At 43.3% G+C, this 23,501-nt stretch overlaps 1 protein-coding gene across 1 annotated transcript in view; it reads left to right on the top strand.

Moving 5' to 3' along the window:
- Positions 1 to 23,501, top strand: part of LOC311099783 (microtubule-associated protein 1B-like) — a gene marked incomplete at its 3' end in the record, with an annotated part of 59,317 nt that overhangs the window by 17,255 nt on the left and 18,561 nt on the right. The window contains exon 3 of the mRNA XM_084140530.1: positions 17,631 to 17,713. Within this exon, the coding sequence (XP_083996656.1) occupies positions 17,631 to 17,713 (83 nt within the window). The remainder of the gene's footprint in view (positions 1 to 17,630; positions 17,714 to 23,501) is intronic.

Genomic DNA, 23,501 nt, shown 5'->3' with positions numbered 1-23,501 from the left:
TCCAACTTTGTGGCAACAGTTTGGGGAAGGCCCTTTCCTGTTTCAGCATGACAATGCCCCCGTGCACAAAGCGAGGTCCATACAGAAATGGTTTGTCGAGATCAGTGTGGAAGATGTTCACTAGCCTGCACAGAGCCCTGACCTCAATCCCATCAAACACCTTTGGGATGAATTGGAACACCGACTGCGAGCCCGCCCTAATCGCCCAATCAGTGCCCGAACTCACTAATGCTCTTGTAGTTGAATGGAAGTACAGTGGGGGAAAAAAGTATTTAGTCAGCCACCAATTGTGCAAGTTCTCCCACTTAAAAAGATGTGAGGCCTGTCATTTTCATCGTAGGTACACGTCAACTATGACAGACAAATTGAGGAAAAAAAATCCAGAAAATCACATTGTAGGATTTTTTATGAATTTATTAGCAAATTATGGTGGAAAATAAGTATTTGGTCACCTACAAACAAGCAAGATTTATGGCTCTCACAGACCTGTAACTTCTTCTTTAAGAGGCTCCTCTGTCCTCCACTCGTTACCTGTATTAATGGCACCTGTTTGAACTTGTTATCAGTATAAAAGACACCTGTCCACAACCTCAAACAGTCACACTCCAAACTCCACTATGGCCAAGACCAAAGAGCTGTCAAAGGACACCAGAAACAAAATTGTAGACCTGCACCAGGCTGGGAAGACTGAATCTGCAATAGGTAAGCAGCTTGGTTTGAAGAAATCAACTGTGGGAGCAATTATTAGGAAATGGAAGACATACAAGACCACTGATAATCTTCCTCGATCTGGGGCTCCACGCAAGATCTCACCCCGTGGGGTCAAAATGATCACAAGAACGGTGAGCAAAAATCCCAGAACCACACGGGGGGACCTAGTGAATGACCTGCAGAGAGCTGGGACCAAAGTAACAAAGCCTACCATCAGTAACATACTACGCCGCCAGGGACTCAAATCCTGCAGTGCCAGACGTGTCCCCCTGCTTAAGCCAGTACATGTCCAGGCCCGTCTGAAGATTGCTAGAGTGCATTTCGATGATCCAGAAGAGGATTGGGAGAATGTCATATGGTCAGATGAAACCAAAATAGAACTTTTTGGTAAAAACTTAACTCGTCGTGTTTGGAGGACAAAGAATGCTGAGTTGCATCCAAAGAACACCATACCTACTGTCAAGCATGGGGGTGGAAACATCATTCTTTGGGGCTGTTTTTCTGCAAAGGGACCAGGACAACTGATCCGTGTAAAGGAAAGAATGAATGGGGCCATCTATCGTGAGATTTTGAGTGAAAACCTCCTTCCATCAGCAAGGGCATTGAAGATGAAACGTGGCTGGGTCTTTCAGCATGACAATGATCCCAAACACACCGCCCGGGCAACGAAGGAGTGGCTTCGTAAGACGCATTTCAAGGTCCTGGAGAGGCCTAGACAGTCTCCAGATCTCAACCCCATAGAAAATCTTTGGAGGGAGTTGAAATTCCGTGTTGCCCAGCGACAGCCCCAAAACATCACTGCTCTAGAGGAGATCTGCATGGAGGAATGGCCAAAATACCAGCAACAGTGTGTGAAAACCTTGTGAAGACTTACAGAATACGTTTGACCTGTGTCATTGCCAACAAAGGGTATATAACAAAGTATTGAGTAACTTTTGTTATTGACCAAATACTTGTTTTCCACCATAATTTGCAAATAAATTCATTAAAAATCCTACAATGTGATTTTCTGGATTTTCTTTTCTCATTTTGTCTGTCATAGTTGACGTGTACCTATGATGAAAATTACAGGCCTCTCTCATATTTTTAAGTGGGAGAACTTGCACAATTGGTGGCTGACTAAATACTTTTTTTCCCCACTGTAAGTCCCCGTAGCAATGTTCCAACATCTAGTGGAAATCCTTCCCAGAAGAGTGGGGCCCGTTATAGCAGCAAAGGGGGGTCCAACTCTATATTAGTGCCCATGATTTTGGAATAAGATGATCGACGAGCAGGTGTCCACATACCTTTGGCCATGTAGTATACCTCAAAGGACTAAAGTGGCTTCCTGCTACAGTCATTGCTCAGACTGGTCCTGTGTCCTACACTGTCCAGACTACAGAGTATGTCATCTGAAAAACGCACACAGATCAGTTACTGTTGAGAAAACCAGTCGTCAGTGATCCAGAACTGTTACTGTGTGACACCCTGACCCAGCAGTCGCCACCTAGGGGCTCACAGTCACCTTCTCAGGACTGAGGGAGGAGATGTGATGTATTGGGGTTGTACTGCAGAGCATCATGGAATTTCTATGTGTTGAGATGAGCACATTCATATAAATGGTTGAACTGAATCCTTGTGTCCCGTCTCATCATTATTGAATTGTTATCAAGACGTGGTGATGAAACCCACGAGACATAAAACTATCCATCACACTGCGTCAGCTAGCAGACCTGTTAGAGGAGAGGAGAGGAAGTAGGGAGGGAATCTGCAGCCGTCCTTGCTGTAAACTGAGTTGTTGCAGTTGCCATCACTATTGACAATCTGCAATGGTGTCCTCCTCTTTCTCAAATATGTGAAGAGATTGAATAGACTGATTATTTTGTGGCATCACTTTGCACTCCTATAAGTTGGATCCTGATGTTATTGTGGACCTTTACATTGCTAAATCAGTGTACTGTAGTCTGTTTTTCTTCTGTGTGCGTTTTCAGTAGAATAGCCTAAACGGTGTCTGGTTTAGAGACAGTAGGGTGTCCAATCAAAAACGCATATTCTGACCAATGTGTAAAGTAGATAATGGGTAAAGTAGATAATCCTCTAAGGAAACCAATGGTTCAAACCTCATGTCTCTATCAAAATCCGTTCAAAATGTATTGGAGTTTTTACCCTTGTAGGATGGTCAAAATTAGGTCGACTAAATCAATGGAGGCCAGAGAAAAAATGTGGTCATAAATCAGGAAAATAGGCTGGATGCTGTGCGAGAATTAAGGCTACCATTGAACTCGTCATCTTTCTTCTAAAAGGTCCGGAGGACATAAAACAATATAGAGGTAAGATAGATATCGATTTTGAGACATGACATGTAGTATTTTCATATTTTAGTATACACTGTTCTTTTTCAAAGACTTCTCACAAAAACAACCGTATCTCTGTAAAAAGTCAACAGAGCACTGAGCGTACCCCAAGCTTTTTATTTTCAAAGCCTTTTACGTTATATTATTATTGGATGTATTAGGCTACGAAATATGACTTTTTTGATATAATGTTAATGAAATGTTAGAGAAAGACCCCACTGAACAATTCAGAACATGAAGAATTATGTTTTTCTTGGTTTTAAAAAATTATAACATAAGGAAGTGAAATGTCCTCACCAAAACCCTAGAGAGGGGAGACGAGGTCAGTGAAATGTCAAGGGACCTCTGGATTCAGTTGAAGGAACGACAGTGACAGATCAACAGAGGATGGATGGATGGAGGGATTTTTAAAAGTCGAATAAATCCATTTAATATAGCCTACACCATCACAATAAATCCATTATTTATTTTAGACAGGTCTAAAGAAACATGATATGAAGAAAATGTAGTCTATTTCAGAAGAACATAATGACGTAAATGTAATGTAAATAATAGCATACTCTGAGTTGTCCTTATGTTAGGCCCTGATTTGGTTATGCCATATGGCTGTGGGCTACACTAGTTCATTTAGAAGACAAGATTTGCTTAGAATTCCGTGGCATTATTTTATAGTATTTTATAGTATGAAGAATAAAATTGAACATAGCTGAATAAAATAGAAAGGATATTTTCGCCAAACGATTTCTGAGGGAGTACGCAAATGCGGCTATTATGTGTTGAGCGGTTAACAATTAAACACAACCTACTATATGCTTAATTTTGAGTTATTTATGCAACTTTAGTTGTGATACAAACGTTGGTTCTATATGTTTTGATTTTTAATACATTCTAAGGCTGCATGATGTGGCTCTAATGATGATTTGAAAAAAGTTGCATTAAAAACATGAGCTCTGCTTTGTTTCTTGCGCAGGCTGCACACACTTCATCAGTCTCTCATTCACAATTTGACAAGCACTTGATAATGCCTCCAATTTCCCCACGGCATCCCCCTTGTGTAGTCATAATGCCCCCCGACTTTTGCGGCCAGTGGCCTTTGTGCCCTTGGGCTGAATTTAATAATTATAATTCCTTTCTCCCGACTGCCAATTGCCGTGCTCCGAAGCACCTCTCACTCCCATGGCTCTCTCAGATATCAGAATTCTTATTAGCCAATGCCCGTCACGTGATCTGATGGGTCCTTCTCACGGGCATCTCAGCTCCGAGGTGTGCTTCATGAGGTGTGCAACTATGATCTGAAAAAGACAATATATCATTCACAAGTGATAGGCTAATATTGTCACCCATCAGACTATTCTTAATTTAATCTTGTCTTTACATACACTAAATAATATATGTGTAAAATTAGTTTTGATTTAGAATGGACCATTATAATGCACTTGTCGTAGAAAAGGGGCATGGAAAAAAATACACGTCATCTATACACTTAAATAGTGAATGGAGGACACTTTTCCCTTGGTTCATTTTCATGCCAGCCAGGTAGGCTATACTCCTGTTGTAAAGTGGAGCAATGTGCTTAATATTAGGAAAGTTGACAAATAAATATAGTAGGCCTAGCCTATAGAAAGCTGATGGGATCCTCCTCTTTTTAATAGAGGCCATCAAAACTCTGTTTTCTCACACAATTGCAAAGCCTATAGAAACGTTGCACATCATGAGCTCATGGGCACGCATGAAGTGTTTGATTAGATTTTCGATTAGATTTTCATTGATTTCAGAGTGATTAGAGGGACAATAGAGTGCTGAGTACCAGGCAGTTAGCAAGTTTGGTAGGCTACTAATGACCATCAGCAGCATCAGAGCTTGGAGAAGCCTAGTTACTGTGACTAAACGGTCACGTGGAATTTGACTGCGGTCATGACCGCCGGTGTGGCGGTAATATGGTCACCGTAACATCCCTAGCCACGGGATGTTTTTTCCATACCGTCAATACCATTTAAACTATTTATTTGAAGTTTTTCAATACATTTTATTATTTGTAGCTACTTTTTAAGTAAATACCTGCAGTCAACTTGTGCAATACGTTAGGAGATGAAGCAGATCGCGTTCTCCATTTCACTTGTCACATTATTTTACATTATGAAGCTTACCGTAGTTCCCCAGAAGCAGGGGAGTCCAGCTGTGTATTGGCAGGGGTCGCATTTTATATTGAAAGTCAAGTGTTTTTTTTAGGGCTGTCAAATGATTAAAATTTTTAATCAAATTAATCAGAATTTTCAGTGGATTAATCATGATTAATCACTATTTGCAATTACACCTGAATCCTAACCATTTTTTTTCTGAAATGCATACCAAAAGATAAATAACAGGACACAGATACATAATTTTCAGTGAGTCCGCTGTCAGCAAGACTCACTGTGACACTTCTCTGCACCATGTGAGCGACACAGTTCATGTGTTCATAGCGTGTAAGTCGAATTGCGGCAACCATGTTGCGTGCACTGTCAGTCCCAATGGTTGTAGTCTTGCCCTCGATGTCCCACTCACGTGCAACAGACAAGAACTGTTCTTTACAAGCCTCCGCAAAATGACGCTCCTCAGTTTTTAATATAGTCAGCGCAAAAGACTTCAGTTCCCACGTGTCACTGATTAAATGTGCAGTTACTCCGAGGTAATTGTTGTTACTCACTGATGTCCAATGGTCTCCTGTCAGGGCGATATGATTTACTTGAGCCAAGACCTCTTTCCTTTTTTCTTTTTCGTTTTCATAGAGCTCGTGGATTTTCTTCATAACTGTGGCTCTTGACGGTGGCTTATAGAATGAGTCTTGAGACGCCACTTGCAAAACATCAAGGAAACCTGAGTCTTCTACAATGCTAATGGGTCTACAATCCTTTGCAATCCATTTTGCTATTGTGTTGGTCAAATTATCTGAGGTTGATTTTGTTAATTGCCTGCAAACATTCAGCGTGGTCTGGCGCAAACCACTTGCTGAATCTGACGGCCCAGCAAACGCATGTTTGGCGTTGACATGGTACTTCAAGCTTGAACAGCTCCGGTGAAATTGAAACTCCTTCTTACAAATCTTGCAAATAACCTTGTACTTGTTAACTGTACCATCATCATTCTTTTTATATTTGAATCCGTCAATAGGCCCACTTTGCTCACCTTGCTCCATCTCGCCTCTAGCTCCCAACCACTTTCCTGACCTGAATAATTTGTCACACTGCGCATGCGTGAAATGCGTTAAAAAAATTGACGTAATTAACAGCAAACAACTAATTAACGTCGTTAACGCGCTATTTTTGACAGCCCTAGTTTTTTTGCTTCATTAGAGTGATCAGGGTGTGCAACTATAGTTTTCCTTCACAGGAAATACATTAGTGCAACACATTTGGCAGGAAATAGCTTCATTTTCATCAGATGACAACAGAAGTGCAACGCTATTTGGCTGGCAGCCACACAAGTAAATGAGCTTACAATGAAATATCAAGGTATTTTTTGCAAGAACGATGCATGGCCATCATATTTCTAATGTTTATCATAGAAAGAATGTAGCCAGCTAAATTTCCTAATGTTTTGCTTAAAGTTAATCTCGCATTTTACCAGAGAAAAGTAGGCTGGCTACACCGAGAAAAGTACCAGAGAAAAGTAGCTCCACATCATTCAGAGCACTGTCTGCTGATAGAAGGCTGTTCGTGAATTCTCATCTGAGTGGAGAAGTGCAACCGAAGAACAAAATTAGTCTGATGCCAACCAGAACTTACAATAAAAAAACATTTTAGATCTGCGTTTACAAAACGCAGCAAGAGATTTCTTATGCGTTTTCTTTTTTTCCTGCGTGAAAAATGAAGAATTCTGCGTTAACGTGACCCCTAAGTTTAACTTGCTAGTTATCTAAGTAAGTTACTGAATTAATAAGGTGATGGAGCATTATATTGTGTTTGAGAAGTCAAAGCCTTTTGGATGAGTTATCTGTACAGCTGCCACTGCTATCTTTTGATTTCCTTGTGTTTTTTCTCCCCTCCCTTCTCGGCTCGTTTGCTCCTCCCCCATCTTCTACGAGCAGAGCAGGCAAGCCCATTGCCCTAGCGACTCCAGACTCCACACAGAAACAGTGTGTGCACACTTTGCTTCAGAGTCAGTACTGTTCTTCCTTCAGACAAGCATGCATCAAAACTTTGTTCATTTGCACAATGTCTCTCGTTCACATTTGCTTGTAAATGTCCAAACTCACTAAAAATTATATTTGGTAGCTACTACCTATATACAGTGAGGAAAAAAAAGTATTTGATCCCCTGCTGATTTTGTACGTTTGCCCACTGACAAAGAAATGATCAGTCTATAATTTTAATGGTATGTTTATTTGAACAGTGAGAGACAGAATAACAACAAAAAAATCCAGAAAAATGCATGTCAAAAATGTTATAAATTGATTTGCATTTTAATGAGGGAAATAAGTATTTTCACCTTGTCTACTAATCCGGTAATACCGTAAATCCCAGGATAAGAGAAGGACGGTATGACGATATGAACATCTGGATTCATAACCCTAGATTCACATTACCTTTCCTTCCCACTGAGAGAGAGGTGGAGGGGTTGTAGGGACGGAGGGGTAGAGGGATGGAGGGGGTGGAGGAGGGTAGCAGAGAGGGACCTTTTATCGACCGAGCCACTGTAATTGTCAGGGGTCAATCTAGCTTCAGTGGCCCTTCCGTTATCGTTTTCTCTTTCTTTTAAAGGGTAAAGTAAAGGAGTAAAGTAAACAGAGGCATCATTTTCCAAGGTGCACGGGGATGGGCGTGTTAGTTGTATTTATAGAAAATGTTTGCTGGGACTGTGGCCTAGTACTGCATATAGCTGAGTTTTATCATTTTATTTTGGGGTTGAACTGTTCCCTCTGTTCTCTGCAGAAAAGTAAAGTAGGGCAATAACCAAAGCACTTGATCTACATAGAAAATCTGAAAAAGGGGACAAAACACCAACTTTTTCAATCCATTAGCCGCAGGGCCGTGCACAGACCTTTTGGGGGGCATGTGCTCAAACAAAAAATTGTGCACCCCCCCAAAGAAAATCACACAAACGTGGTCACAGACTCGTTAAGCAATTATTACAAGAAGAGGGGAATGCAGCACAATCTGACGAGTAAAGTATTTTGCTAAACTATTTTGAAATGGAAATGCTGCACTTATTAATAATGACCAACAAAATGTCCAGTTAAAATAGACGATTGTAAAAAATATTGTAGCTTACTTTTACTATATCCAACCCAACTCCATTTGTTGCCACTATCATGTATCCCAGTTGTTTTTGAAAAAGGAATGGTACAACATTTGTGACCCCTGCGCATGCACATGCAGGTGTGCACACGTGAAAATGCGCAAACAATCACTGCGCAATTGTAGCCTGTCATTACAGCCATAAACGGTTATGCATTTTCTAAGCGCAAGATAGGCTACAGAAAAAAATTGCGTTTTACACCAGATTGCCAGATAGCCTATTTTTCTGCCATTGATGTGTCCGTAATAGATTTCTAAACTGTAATTTATATGGATGTTAAACATAGGCCTACTCGAGGAAATGAAACAAGTTATTTTTGGTCACTAATCTGGATATGAGCCGTTGCGCGCCAATGCTGATGACTGGTCATCGGTCAACAATCAGTCCTCTGTAGCTCAGCTGGTAGAGCACGGCGCTTGTAACGCCAAGGTAGTGGGTTCGATCCCCGGGACCACCCATACACAAAAAATGTATGCACGCATGACTGTAAGTCGCTTTGGATAAAAGCGTCTGCTAAATGGCATATTATTATTATTATTATTTAAGACACACAACTTTTTGGTTCTGAAGCATAGATGAGAATTGAACGACGACTTGTGGGCAGTTGGTTCAGAGCAACAACTACAAAAAATGCATACAAACCCCCAAATATTGGGAGCATGTGATGCTGCGGAGCTGTGCAGATGTTAACAAACCAAGCTCTTATTACCTAAATAACAACATTGAAGCAATATTCTAACAACAGCTGATAAACTGTTAAGTACTTACCTTCCCAATGTGTCATGGACCTCTGGCCGAGACGCAAGAAAGATGAATCTCGAGCTACCGACCTTCCCAATGAGTCATGGACCTCTGGCCGAGACGCAAGAAAGATGAATCTCGAGCTAACGATAGTAACGCCACAGCTAGCAAGATTAGCATTAGTTCTGAGAACGACGACAATTCAACACTGTTCCTCTCCGGAGCGACTTCCAAGTATTCTGGCATGCTTGCTACTCTCCTCCGGGAGATTCAAGATGGTAACAAAGATCTTTCACTAAAGATTTACAAGAAATCGGCTGAACTTCATTCTTCCGTTGACAGCCTGAAATCCTCCCTGAATGATCTGCTTTTGAGAATGACTGAGGCTGAGTTGCACATCAGCACCGTTGAAGATACCATCACACGACATGACCAGGTGATCAAACAGCTGCAGAAGGACAATGCCTATCTCAAAAACAAGGTGGACCAGATGGAGAACCAGGGCAGACGTAGAAATATCCGTGTGGTGGGATTGAAGGAGGACAGCGAGGCATGTGATCCCATCCGTTTCTTCACTGAGTGGATCCCTGGTGTCCTGGGTATAAAAAACTTCACCAAGCTGCTGGAAATCGAACGCACCAACAGAACCTTGATGCCAAAACCCACACCAGATGAGCCCACATGGTTCCTCCATTTCCAGGACAGGGAGAAGATACTGTGACTTGCAAGAACCAAAGGGGACATCACCGTTGATGGCAAGAGGGTCTCTTTTTTCCCGGATATGAGCGCGGATCGCGCCAGTCGTCGCAAGCAGTTCAAGGCAGCCACCATAACCCTGAAGGAGAAGAATATCACAGACTACCTCATTCACCCCGCATGGATGAAAGTTCAGTACTATGGCCGAAGCCATCTCTTCAACACGACGGGAAAATAACTGAACTGTGTTTGAATTACAAAGGTCTATCAGTGGGATTTGATGCAGCTTATTGGATTTATCTTGTTTGTGCTGTCCTGGGACTGAACTGCTAATGTCTATTTGGAATTTGGAACTGATTACCCCACGATTCGGCCACTACAGGTGACTGGGACAGTTTCAATTACTGTTATTTTTCTCTTGGTGAGTTCTATTACACTCGTTATTATGGGACATTTACAGGAGAGTATATTTTGGTGTTGACAATATTCACTGGGCGACGCAAAATCAGTAGGCCTAGGCCTATTGCTTTTTCACTCATTTATGTTTCAACTCTTCTCCTGAAAAGAGACTGAAGCAGCCCTTAGTGTTGACAGTAAAATATTCAGCCATGAATGGTTATTCACAATGTTTATTTTCAACATAGAGAGCTCGTAGGTTTTAGTTTATGCCAAAGTTTAGCTAGTAAGAGCAAGATGGAAAGCAAGCAACAACGTATCTCTACAAGTGTATTTATGATTGATTGTTGGGATTGTTGTTTTAGTCCGACAATCGGGTTGGGATTTTTCTATGTTAAATGTTGTTTCCTTCCTAGAGACACAGGTCAGTATTACCTGATTATTTACACATTTACACAATAATTATTTACACAGCCCATGCTTAATCCCCTAATACAGTGAGGGTAAAAAAGTATTTGATCCCCTGCTGATTTTGTACGTTTGCCCACTAACAAATAAATTATCAGTCTATACTTTTAATGGTAGGTTTATTTGAACAGTAAGAGACAGAATAACGACAACAACATCCAGAAAAACGCAGGTCAAAAATGTTATAAATTGATTTGCATTTTAATGAGGGAAATAAGTATTTGACCCCTTCTCAATCAGAAAGATTTCTGGCTCCCAGGTGTCTTCTATACAGGTAAGGAGCTGAGATTAGGAGCACACTCTTAAAGGGAGTGCTCCTAATCTCAGCTTGTTACCTGTATAAAAGACACCTGTCCACAGAAGCAATCAATCAATCAGATTCCAAACCAAAGAGCTCTCCAAGGATGTCAGGGACAAGATTGTAGACCTACACAAGGCTGGAATGGGCTACAAGACCATTGCCAAGCAGCTTGGTACGAAGGTGACAACAGTTGGTGCGATTATTCGCAAATGGAAGAAACACAAAACTGTCAATCTCCCTCGGCCTGGGGCTCCATGCAAGATCTCACCTCGTGGAGTTTCAATGATCATGAGAACGGTGAGGAATCAGCCCAGAACTACACGGGAGGATCTTGTCAATGATCTCAAGGCAGCTGGGACCATAGTCACCAAGAAAACAATTGGTAACACACTACGCCGTGAAGGACTGAAATCCTGCAGCGCCCGCAAGATCCCCCTGCTCAAGAAAGCACATATACAGGGCCGTCTGAAGTTTGCCAATGAACATCCGAATGATTCAGAGGAGAACTGGGTGAAAGTGTTGTGGTCAGATGAGACCAAAATGGAGCTCTTTGGCATCAACTCAACTCGCCGTGTTTGGAGGAGGAGGAAGGCTGCCTATGACCCAAAGAACACCATCCCCACCGTCAAACATGGAGGTGGAAACATTATGCTTTGGGGGTGTTTTTCTGCTAAGGGGACAGGACAACTTCACCGCATCAAAGGGACGATGGACGGGGTCATGTACCATCAAATCTTGGGTGAGAACCTCCTTCCCTCAGCCAGGGCATTGAAAATGGGTCGTGGATGGGTATTCCAGCATGACAATGACCCAAAACACACGGCCAAGGCAACAAACCAGTGGCTCAAGAGGAAGCACATTAAGGTCCTGGAGTGGCCTAGCCAGTCTCCAGACCTTAATCCCATAGAAAATCTGTGGAGGGAGCTGAAGGTTCGAGTTGCCAAACGTCAGCCTCGAAACCTTAATGACTTGGAGAAGATCTGCAAAAAGGAGTGGAACAAAATCCCCCCTGAGATGTGTGCAAACCTGGTGGCCAACTACAAGAAACGTCTGACCTCTGTGATTGCCAACAAGGGTTTTGCCACCAAGTACTAAGTCATGTTTTGCAGAGTGGTCAAATACTTATTTCCCTCATTAAAATGCAAATCAATTCATAACATTGTTGACATGCGTTTTCTGGTCTCTCACTGTTCAAATAAACCTACCATTAAAATTATAGACTGATCATGTCTTTGTCAGTGGGAAAACGTACAAAATCAGCAGGGGATCAAATACTTTTTTCCCTCACTGTATATGTCACATTCTACGTAAAAGGTCTTAACAGCCCGGTTAAGAGGAAAAGAGTGTATACATACATACCTTAAGAAATGAAAGGCTGACATTGTGTTCTCATAGGAAACACATCTTACAGACAGTGAACACAAGAATCTAAAGAGGGAATGGGTGGGACAAGTTTTTGCATCCTCTTTTAACTCCAAAGCAAGAGGAGCTGCAATTTGGTAAGTACTCCCTTTTGTGTCAGCAACACCATTTATGATCCCTCAGGTAGGTTTGTTTTGGTGCAGTGACATACAGTATGTCTTCGAAGTCTTGAACCCTATTGAATGTTTATGCTCCCAACTTCGATGACCATATGTTTATTCAGAATGTCTTCCTTCAGATTGCTCAAGCACCAGGATGGCTACTGGCTGGAGGAGATTTAAATGTTTGTTTAGATACAGTTCTTGACAGGTCCTCTGATAAACCCTCCCCTCTTACAAAAGCCGCCAAGCTCACCATGTCATTCATGAAGGATCTCAATTTACTAGACGCTTGTAGACAGATGCACCCACAGGATAGGGACTACTGTTTTTATTCACACCCACGCATAGATAACTTTTTGCTATCATCCCAACTGTTTCACAAAGTGTTAGATACTGAATATCTCCCCAGATTGCTTATTGACCATTCTCCTCTGGTATTATCACTCTCCATCCCTACCAAGGTAAATGGAGCATATAAATGGAGAATAAATTCTACTCTTGAAGCAACCTGAATGTTGTGCATTCATCAAAGAGCAGATTAATGTTTTTTACTTTGTCAAACAAACCCTCTGCTCCTGACAGTTTCATTATTTGGGACGCATTGAAAACCTATCTGAAGGGACAAATCATTGCCTATACTAAAGGGTTGAAGAGAAAACACGGTGCCGAACTGAATGTCCTTGAATCTGAAATTCTTGAGCTAGATAAAAACCTACCAAAGAGGCCCGACTAAAGACCTATACAGGCTCTTGGTAAATAAAAAATTGCAATATAGTACTCTGAACACATATCAAACTGAGAGGGCCATTACTAGATAAAAACAGCGATACTACGAACTTGGAGAGAAAGCCCATAAAGTATTGGCATGGCAACTGAAAACAGAGGAAAGTAAGACAATTCATGCAATAGAAACTCTTACTAATGAGATATACTTAGACCCTACTGAAATTAATGATACTTTTAAGAAATACTAAGAGGATCTCTATACTTCCCAATCAAGCGATGATCTGTCAGAGTTTGATTAATTTCTCTCCTCTCTCAAACTCCCATGCCTATCAGAGGAGGACAGAGAGCGCCTGAGTGATCAGTTCTCAGACCCTGAATTGTTGGAGGCCATTAAATATTTACCTTCTAATAAATATCCTGGGGAGGATGGTTTCCCCCCAGAGTTCTATAAATCATTTAAGGAGCTATTGGTACCCTACCTTATGGAGGTACTGAAAAAAGCCGGGAAGGACAACTGCTTTTCAGATTCTTTTTCTGAAGCTGTGATTACAGTAATTCACAAGAAAGGGGAAAACCCGCTAAAGTGCACCTCCTATAGGCCACCAAGATGCTATCTAAGATACTGGAGTCATGCACCCCTCTGCTGGTCAACCCAGATCAGATTGGCTTCATAATTAATAGATTGTCCTCCAATAATCTCAGAAAAGTATTTGATATAATTCATCTTGCTAACGAAAACAATACCTAGTGTTGCAGTGTCCCTCGACGCCGAAAAGGCCTTTTCTTTAGCTTTTTGGAAAAGTTTGGTTTAGGCACCGTGTTTTTAAACTTGATAAAATCACTCTCGTAAAGCTAGGATTGCTATCAATGGGATTACTTCCTCTTCTTTCTCACTCTATAGGGGGAACAGACAAGGTTGCCCTATTAGCCCCCACCTCTTCACCCTCGCCATCGAACCGTGGGCTGAGGCCTTTACAACATGCCCTGACATACAGTGCCTTCAGAATCTGTGTTTTGAAATTCATTGCTCGACTGAGGGACCTTACAGATAATTGTATGTGTGGGGTACAGAGATGAGGTAGTCATTCAAAAATCATGTTAAACACTATTATTGCACACAAACTGAGTCCATGCAACTTATTATGTGACTTGTTAAGCACATTTTTACTCCTGAGCTTATTTAGGCTTGCCATAACAAAGGGGTTGAATACTTATTGACTCAAGACAGCTTTTCATTTTTAATTAATTTGTAAACATTTCGAAAAACATAATTCCACTTTGACATTATGGGATATTGTGTGTAGGCCAGTGAAAAAAATCTATATTTAATCCATTATAAATTCAGACTGTAACGCAACAAAATGTGGAAAAAGTCTAGGGATGTGAATACTTTCTGAAGGCATTGTACATGGCTTTGAGGTGGGCCCCCCTACCCATAAGCTATCACTTTTTGCGGACAACCTTAACTTGTTTTAACGAACCCAGAACATCCCCTCACTCACTTGCAGAACCTATGAGAGTGTTATAGTTCATTTTCTGGATACAAGGTACATTTTGATAAAAGTGAAATTTTACCTTTGTCTGTGTTTGACTATCATACCATCAAGCATAAGTTTAGCTTTAGATGGTTCCCTATGGGTTTCAAATATTTGGGCATATTGGTGGATGGTAACTGGAAGAACCTCTATAAACTCAATTTGGCCAGCTTGTTGCAAAAGGTGGAGGAGGGTGACCTGTGTAAATGGATGGACTTGCCACACACTTTACTGAGTAGAATTCATGTAATTCAAATGAATGTCCTGCCCAGATTTGTTTCAATCTCTCCCCATCCCTGTACCCGCAGCATTCTTTTTCTCTCTCGACAAGCTGACTAGACACTTTATCTGGCACAGTAAAACTCCTAGGATTAGCCAGGACAAAATTACCCTTGATTACGGTCAAGGGGGCTTAAACCTCCCCAATTTTAGAATATATTACTGGGCTGCGCAGTCTAGACAATGGGCCCTTCCCCCTCATGGTTGAACATTCAAAGGTTTCAGGTACATGAGGACACTGGGGCAGATTTATTTTACAAATGGGACATGAAATGTATAAAAACTATCACAGACAACCCTTTAATTATACATTCTGTCCTGGCATGGTTTAAACTGCATGAGCTGTTCAGACAAGGGGGATTTATTTCCCCTAAAACCCCTCTATGGAACAGTAGATTGCTACCAATGTTTCTCCAGAACAGTAACTTTAGATCATGGTTGAAACGGGTATCACTCTTCTGAAACATTGTTATGAGGAGGGAATTCTTATGTCCTTTGAACTGCTGAAACAGAAATACCATTTGTCTAACAAGGACTTCTTTAGTTACCTACAACCTAATTTTATCAGGGTGAATCTCAAGGGCCAGTGGAACCTACCTAAGATGTCACCTATTGAACAACTCTGCCATGTAGACCAACCACTGTTCAAGACCATTTCCTATGTTTACGATGTTCTTATGTCAGGATTACCACTGCCTGAGTTAGATAAACACCGACTTAGATGGGAAAAATATCTGGGTATCAATCTTGATGAGGGGCTATGGAGTGACCTATGCAGGGATGGTGTTACCTCGACATTGAACTCCAGATACAGACTGATACCGGTTAACTTTCTCCATCAGCTATATATCACCCCATCTAGATTGCGCAAATTCCACCCCGGTATTGCCTCCCTATGTTTTAGATGTAGATGAAGGTAACATTCCTCCATTCAACCTGGCAGTGTTCAAAACTACACCGTTTCTGGCAAGGGGTATGTGATACCATATCCTCAATCCATAGGGTTGTATTCCCCTTAGTTCCAGGGGTCTGTCTACTAGGTAACTTTACTAATTCCAATCTTAGGTAAAGCCACACTATACAGCTAACAGTTATTTCTGTTCTGTTGCAATCCTGGTGTTAGTGTTACAAACCGTGGCCTGGTTTTCCAGTAGTGATAGAACTAAAGCTTTTACGTGTGTTGGATATGTGATAGAATCAAGCAGAGTTTTTTGTAAATGATGAGGAACATAAAGACCAGTCTCTTGAATCAAGTAATGTAGCAGCAGTATACCATGGCTGTAGAACCTCTTGGTAAATACCACCATGACTCACCACGATGAGTGAAAGGAGGAGAGGAAGAGGAGACAGAGAGAAAGATCTATTCCCACTGGGCACACACTGGTTGAATCAACATTGTTTCCACGTCATTTCAATGAAATTACGTTGAACCAATGTGGAATAGACATTGAATTGAAGTCTGTGCCCAGTAAATTGGGATGCCACTCAGGTGATTAAAGGAAGGCATCACAACTACTGTAGGTGAATGATGAGTCTGTGGTTGCCCTCTCAGTAAGTTGGTGCAACCTGGACCAGAGGAGCACAAACAAAGGGCAGAAGCACATATTAAATAGAGACTACATGCCAGTTTTATATTGTTATATTCCCATGCTGGATTGACTCACTCCTTGCTCTTGATTGGGTAGTTAACAGGAAGCACAGGTCCTGTTTTCTCATTAAATTATGAACTATTATCAGCTCTTAAGTGGCTTAAGAACACTGAATTCATGCATTAACATGCTGAAGGGTTACCCAGTTGGTTCTTAATATATATTAATGGTGAAGGGAAGGATTAAGATAAAGCAAGCTGCTGAAAGTTCCTAAAACAGGGATTTCTTGTGTAGTCAGATTCTGGGTAGCTATATTGGACAGGCAGTGATAAAGGCCACCTCTGGAGGAACATTACATTTACATAGTCACATTAAGACTGTCAGAAACATCCATATCTGAACAGTTTGAGTAATGAGAGAGAGAGAGAGAGAGAGAGAGAGAGAGAGATAGAGAGAGAGAGATCACAATAAATTATTAACGATTGCCTTTTGATATTAAAGGAGAGAATTATGAAGTTGAGTTACATGATTAACGATTTAATGAAGAAACACTGGATTCATTAGATTTATACTGAAACAAATAGAGTACAAAGAGTTGCTTCTTTCTCACTGATTCCCTGGTTGAATTGGGAGTGACTGGGGGTAACTGGGGGTGGTTGGTGACAGGGTGTGGGGGTGACTGGGGGGATGTAACTGGGGTTAATGGCTTCTTGGTGACAGTCCGTGGCTGGTGGTAGGTGGGTGATTAGTAGGCTGTGTGGGTAATTGGGTGTGTGCATCCTTGATGAGTGAGTAGAGGAGACTTCTAAGAACATGCCCTCTCTGGTGGGCAGACATGCCGTACTGGCCTGACAGGGTAAAGGAAAAAATGATCTGCTGCAACTGTAGCCTCTGATTTAATAGGGCCATAGAACGTTTTCAGCTATTTAAACCATGCTTTTACATGCACCCACTATCAGAAAAACATTTATCAGAAAAAATGTACGCATTTAATTTATATTATTTTCCACATTACACATGGATTGAGTTGTTCTGTTTCCCTGTGTTGTTTTCAGGGCAGAGAATTCTTCACCACAAAAGCAGCGTTCTCGAGACGGTAGTGCTTATCAACCCTTCAGATGCAGCTGTCAGCACTGAGGTAAGTACATTCCATGAGTACATTCCGTACAAACAGACATTCCATACAAACAAAACTGGATCGTGTTCATTAGGGCACATTGTAGCAAATGGCTTTGCAACAGAACAAACATACTCTTGACTGCCATACATAGAAGACCTCTTCATAGAACTAAACATACACACATTTCAAAGCAACTGAAAAGAGTGACTGCTTGGCACGCTTAATTGGCAAATTTTCCTCCGTTATGCGAAACGTTCTTTGTTTGCTGCTACTCTGCTCTGTGTGCCAATTTGTAAGTCGCTCTGGATAAGAGTGTCTCCTGAGTGGCGCAGTGGTCTAAGGCACTGCATCGCAGTGCTAATCTGTGCCACTAGAGATCCTGGTTCGAATCCAGGCTCTGTCGCAGCCGGCCGCGACCGGGAGACTCATGGGCGGCGCACAATTGGCCCAGCGTCGTCCAGGGTAGGGGAGGGAATGGCCGGCAGGGATGTAGCTCAGTTGATAGAGCATGGCGTTTGCAACGCCAGGGTTGTGGGTTCGATTCCCACGAGGGGGAATAAAAAAAAAAGATGTATTCACTAACTGTAAGTCGCTCTGGATAAGAGCGTCTGCTAAATGACTAAAATGTAAATGTAATGTGTCTGCTAAATTACTTAAATGTAAATGGACTAGAATAGAATCATAGCAATTAGAAGATCTGGGGGTGAAGAGTCAGGGGCGCAACTTTGGTTTTAGAAGTGGGGGTGAACATAATATATACATATTTTTAATTATTATTATTTATGTTTTTTATTTTTGGAGGTAGATCAGCTTTAATATTGCAGATAGATTGTGGCTTCCATCAATGTAATTGTCTGCATCATTTCCAAACACCCATATATTTTTGTAAATATATATATTTGTTTAAAAATATTTGTTCCTTTATTATTTTCCCCTAACCCTACCATCCCTCCCCTAATTGGAGTAAACTAAGGCTTCTACTTCCAGCTTATACAGTGGGGGGAAAAAGTACTTAGTCAGCCACCAATTGTGCAAGTTCTCCCACTTAAAAATATGAGAGAGGCCTGTAATTTTCATCATAGGTACACGTCAACTATGACAGACAAATTGAGAATTTCTAGAAAATCACATTGTAGGATTTTTAATGAATTTATTTGCAAATTATGGTGGAAAATAAGTATTTGGTCACCTACAAACAAGCAAGATTTCTGGCTCTCACAGACCTGTAACTTCTTCTTTAAGAGGCTCCTCTGTCCTCCACTCGTTACCTGTATTAATGGCACCTGTTTGAACTTGTTATCAGTATAAAAGACACCTGTCCACAACCTCAAACAGTCACACTCCAAACTCCACTATGGCCAAGACCAAAGAGCTGTCAAAGGACACCAGAAACAAAATTGTAGACCTGCACCAGGCTGGGAAGACTGAATCTGCAATAGGTAAGCAGCTTGGTTTGAAGAAATCAACTGTGGGAGCAATTATTAGGAAATGGAAGACATACAAGACCACTGATAATCTCCCTCGATCTGGGGCTCCACGCAAGATCTCACCCCGTGGGGTCAAAATGATCACAAGAACGGTGAGCAAAAATCCCAGAACCACACGGGGGGACCTAGTGAATGACCTGCAGAGAGCTGGGACCAAAGTAACAAAGCCTACCATCAGTAACACACTACGCCGCCAAGGACTCAAATCCTACAGTGCGAGACGTGTCCCCCTGCTTAAGCCAGTACATGTCCAGGCCCGTCTGAAGTTTGCTAGAGTGCATTTGGATGATCCAGAAGAGGATTAGGAGAATGTCATATGGTCAGATGAAACCAAAATAGAACTTTTTGGTAAAAACTCAACTTGTCGTGTTTGGAGGACAAAGAATGCTGAGTTGCATCCAAAGAACACCATACCTACTGTGAAGCATGGGGGTGGAAACATCATGCTTTGTGGCTGTTTTTCTGCAAAGGGACCAGGACGACTGATCCGTGTAAAGGAAAGAATGAATGGGGCCATGTATCGTGAGATTTTGAGTGAAAACCTCCTTCCATCAGCAAGGGCATTGAATATGAAACGTGGCTGGGTCTTTCAGCATGACAATGATCCCAAACACACCGCCCGGGCAACGAAGGAGTGGCTTCGTAAGAAGCATTTCAAGGTCCTGGAGTGGCCTAGCCAGTCTCCAGATCTCAACCCCATAGAAAATCTTTGGAGGGAGTTGAAAGTCTGTGTTGCCCAGCGACAACCCGAAAACATCACTGCTCTAGAGGAGATCTGCATGGAGGAATGGGCCAAAATACCAGCAACAGTGTGTGAAAACCTTTGACCTGTGTCATTGCCAACAAAGGGTATATAACAGAGTATTGAGAAACTTTTGTTATTGACCAAATACTTATTTTCCACCATAATTTGCAAATAACTTCATTAAAAGATCCTACAATGTGATTTTCTGGAGAAAAAAAATTATCCTTTTGTCTGTCATAGTTGACGTGTACCTATGATGAAAATTACAGGCCTCTCTCATCTTTTTAAGTGAGAGAACTTGCAAAATTGGTGGCTGACTAAATACTTTTTTCCCCCACTGTACATACTATATACAGTGCATTCTGAAAGTATTCAGACCCCTTAACTTTTTCCACATTTTGTTACGTTACAGCCTTATTTTAAAATTGATTAAATAGTTTTTTCCTTCATCAATCTACACACAATACTCCATAATGACAAAGCAAAAATACGTTTATGTAACGAGTGTCAGTGTATTGCGGTGGATCGAAGTCAGGCGCAGGACACAGAACTCGAAGAAACGTACTTTACTGAAAATGAGTAAAGAAAACAACACAGAAATACCTCCACACAGGAAGGAACTAACCCGCTCACAAACGACACATGAAACGAAAAACAACCACGCACAAAACACATTGGGAGCCACTGGGTTAAATAGGGAAGGTGTGATTACAATAATGGGCAACAGGTGTGTGACATTAGACAACAGGTGCAACATAGAAACATAGAACATAGATCGGCAGTAGCTAGTATTCCGGTGACGACGAACGCCGCAGCCTGCCCGAGCAAAGAGGAGTGGCAGCCTCGGCAGAATCCGTGACAGTACCCCCCCGATGCGCGGCTCCAGCCATGCGACCATGGCCTCGACGACGGCCAGGAGGACGCGGCGCGGGGCGAGTCGGATGACTACAGTGGAAATCCCTCAACATGGAGGGATTGAGGATGTCCCTCCTAGGGACCAGCACTGCTCCTCCGGACCGTACCCCTCCCACTCCACGAGATACTGCAGGCCTCCCACCCGAAGCCTCGAATCTAAGATGGAACGGACCGAGTACGCCGGTGACCCCTCGATGTCCAGTGGGGGCGGAGGAACCTCCCGTATCTCAGACTCCTGGAGTGGACCAGCTACCACCGGCCTGAGGAGAGACACATGGAACGAGGGGTTAACACGATACTCAGGAGGAAGCTGTAACCTATAACATACCTCGTTCAATCTCCTCAGGACTTTGAATGGCCCCACAAACCGCCGACCCAGCTTCCGGCAGGGCAGGCGAAGGGGCAGATTTCGGGTCGAGAGCCAGACCCGGTCCCCCGGTGCATAAACCGGAGCCTCACTGTGGTGGCGGTCGGCACTCGCCTTCTGCCGCCCGATGGCCCGCTGCAGGCGCACATGGGCAGCGTTCCAGGTCTCCTGCGAGCCCCGAAACCATTAATCCACCGCAGGTGCCTCGATCTGGCTTGATGCCAAGGTGCCAGAACCGGCTGATAATCTAATACACACTGGAATGGAGAAAGGTTAGTGGAGGAGTGGTGGAGGGAGTTTTGGGCCATCTCTGCCCAGGGGAGGAAAACCGACCACTCCCCCCGCCGGTCCTGGCAATGCGACCTCAGTAACCTACCCACCTCCTGGTTGACTCTCTCCACCTGCCCGTTACTTTCGGGGTGAAACCCTGAGGTCAGGCTGACCGAGACTCCCAGACGTTCCATGAACGCCCTCCAAACCCTCGAGGTGAACTGGGAACCCCGATCAGACACTATATCCTCAGGTATCCCATAGTGCCGGAAGACGTGTGTAAATAGGGTCTCAGCAGTCTGTAGGGCCGTAGGGTGACCGGGCAGAGGAATGAGGCAGCAGGACTTAGAAAACCGATCCACAACGACCAGGATCGTGGTATTCCCTTGTGAGGGAGGAAGATCCGTGGAACGGGTAGGGGTTGCAATTTCCCTCTGGGCAGGTGTCTAGGAGCCTTACACTGGGCGCACACCGAGCAGGAGGAAACATAAACCCTCACGTCCTTAGCTAAGGTGGGCCACCAGTACTTCCTACTAAGACAATGCACTGTTCGACCGATACCAGGATGACCAGAGGAGGGTGACGTGTGAGCCCAATAGATCAACCGATCGCGGACCTCCAGCGGGACGTACACACGACCCTCTGGACACTGGGGAGGAGTGGGTTTGATACGCAACGCCCGCTCGATGTCCGCGTCCACCTCCCACACCACCGGTGCCACCATACACGACGCCGGAGGTATGGGAGTGGGCTCCACGGAACTCTGCTCCGTGTCATACAGTTGGGACAGAGCATCTGCCTTAGCATTCTGGGAACATGGCCTGTACGAAAGGGTGAAACAAAAACGGGAGAGAAACATTGACCACCTTGCCTGGCGAGGGTTTAATCTCTTCGCCGCCTGGATGTACTCCAGATTGTGGTGGTCAGTCAAAATGAGAAAAGGGTGGTTAGCCCCCTCAAGCCAATGTCTCCACGCTTTCAGGGCTTGGACCACGGCCAACAGCTCTCGGTCCCCCACATCATAGTTGCGCTCCGCCGGACTGAGCTTCTTAGAAAGGAACGCACAGGGGCGGAGCTTGGGTGGTGTGCCCGAGCGCTGGGAAAGTACAGCACCTATCCCAGCCTCCGACGCGTCCACCTCAACCGTGAAGGCCAAGGAGGGATCCGGATGAGCCAGCACTGGAGCAGAGGTAAACAGGTTCTTCAGATGATTGAGCGCCCTGTCCGCCTCAGCTGACCACCGCAGACGCACCTGTCCCCCCTTCAGCAACGAGGTAATGGAAGCCGCTACCTGACCAAAGCCCCGGATAAACCTCCGGTAGTAATTGGCAAATCCCAAAAATTGCTGCACCTCCTTCACCGTGGTTGGAGTTGGCCAATTACGCACGGCCGAAATACGGTCTCTTTCCATTTTCACCCCAGACGCGGACATGTGGTACCCTAGGAAGGAGATGGACTCCTGAAAGAACAGGCATTTCTCCGCCTTGGCATACAGGTAATGCTTCAACAGTCGTCCATGTACTTAACGCACCAGGGATACATGCTCGGCCCGTGTAGCGGAGTATTTGAGAATGTCATCGATATACACCACAACCCCCTGTCCATGCAGATCCCTGAAAATCTCATCGACAAAGGCTTGGAAGACTGATGGAGCATTCATCAACCCGTATGGCATGACGAGGTACTCATAGTGTCCTGAGGTAGTGCTGAAAGCCGTCTTCCACTCATCTCCCTCACGAATACGCACCAGATTGTACGCGCTCTTGAGATCCAATTTCGTGAAGAAGCTGTCCACCGTAGTAGCCCCTAAGGAAACCCCTACACACCTCCCTGAGCACTGACTGGACCGTCCCTTGAGAGCCCTCTGTTGCCAGGAAATAGTGGGATCATGAGTGGTTAACCAGGGATGTCCCAACACCACAGGATACGCAGGAGAATCAATCAGATAGAGACTAATCCTCTCCTCATGACCCCCCTGCGTCCTCATTAAGAGTGGTGCGGTAAACTCCCTGATTAGACCTG

The sequence above is a fragment of the Coregonus lavaretus genome, assembly GCF_964263955.1.
Source record: "Coregonus lavaretus genome assembly, chromosome: 24".
Lineage (NCBI taxonomy): Eukaryota > Metazoa > Chordata > Actinopteri > Salmoniformes > Salmonidae > Coregonus > Coregonus lavaretus.
Note: the sequence above shows the minus strand (reverse complement) of the source record. Positions and strands in the feature narration are given on the sequence as shown.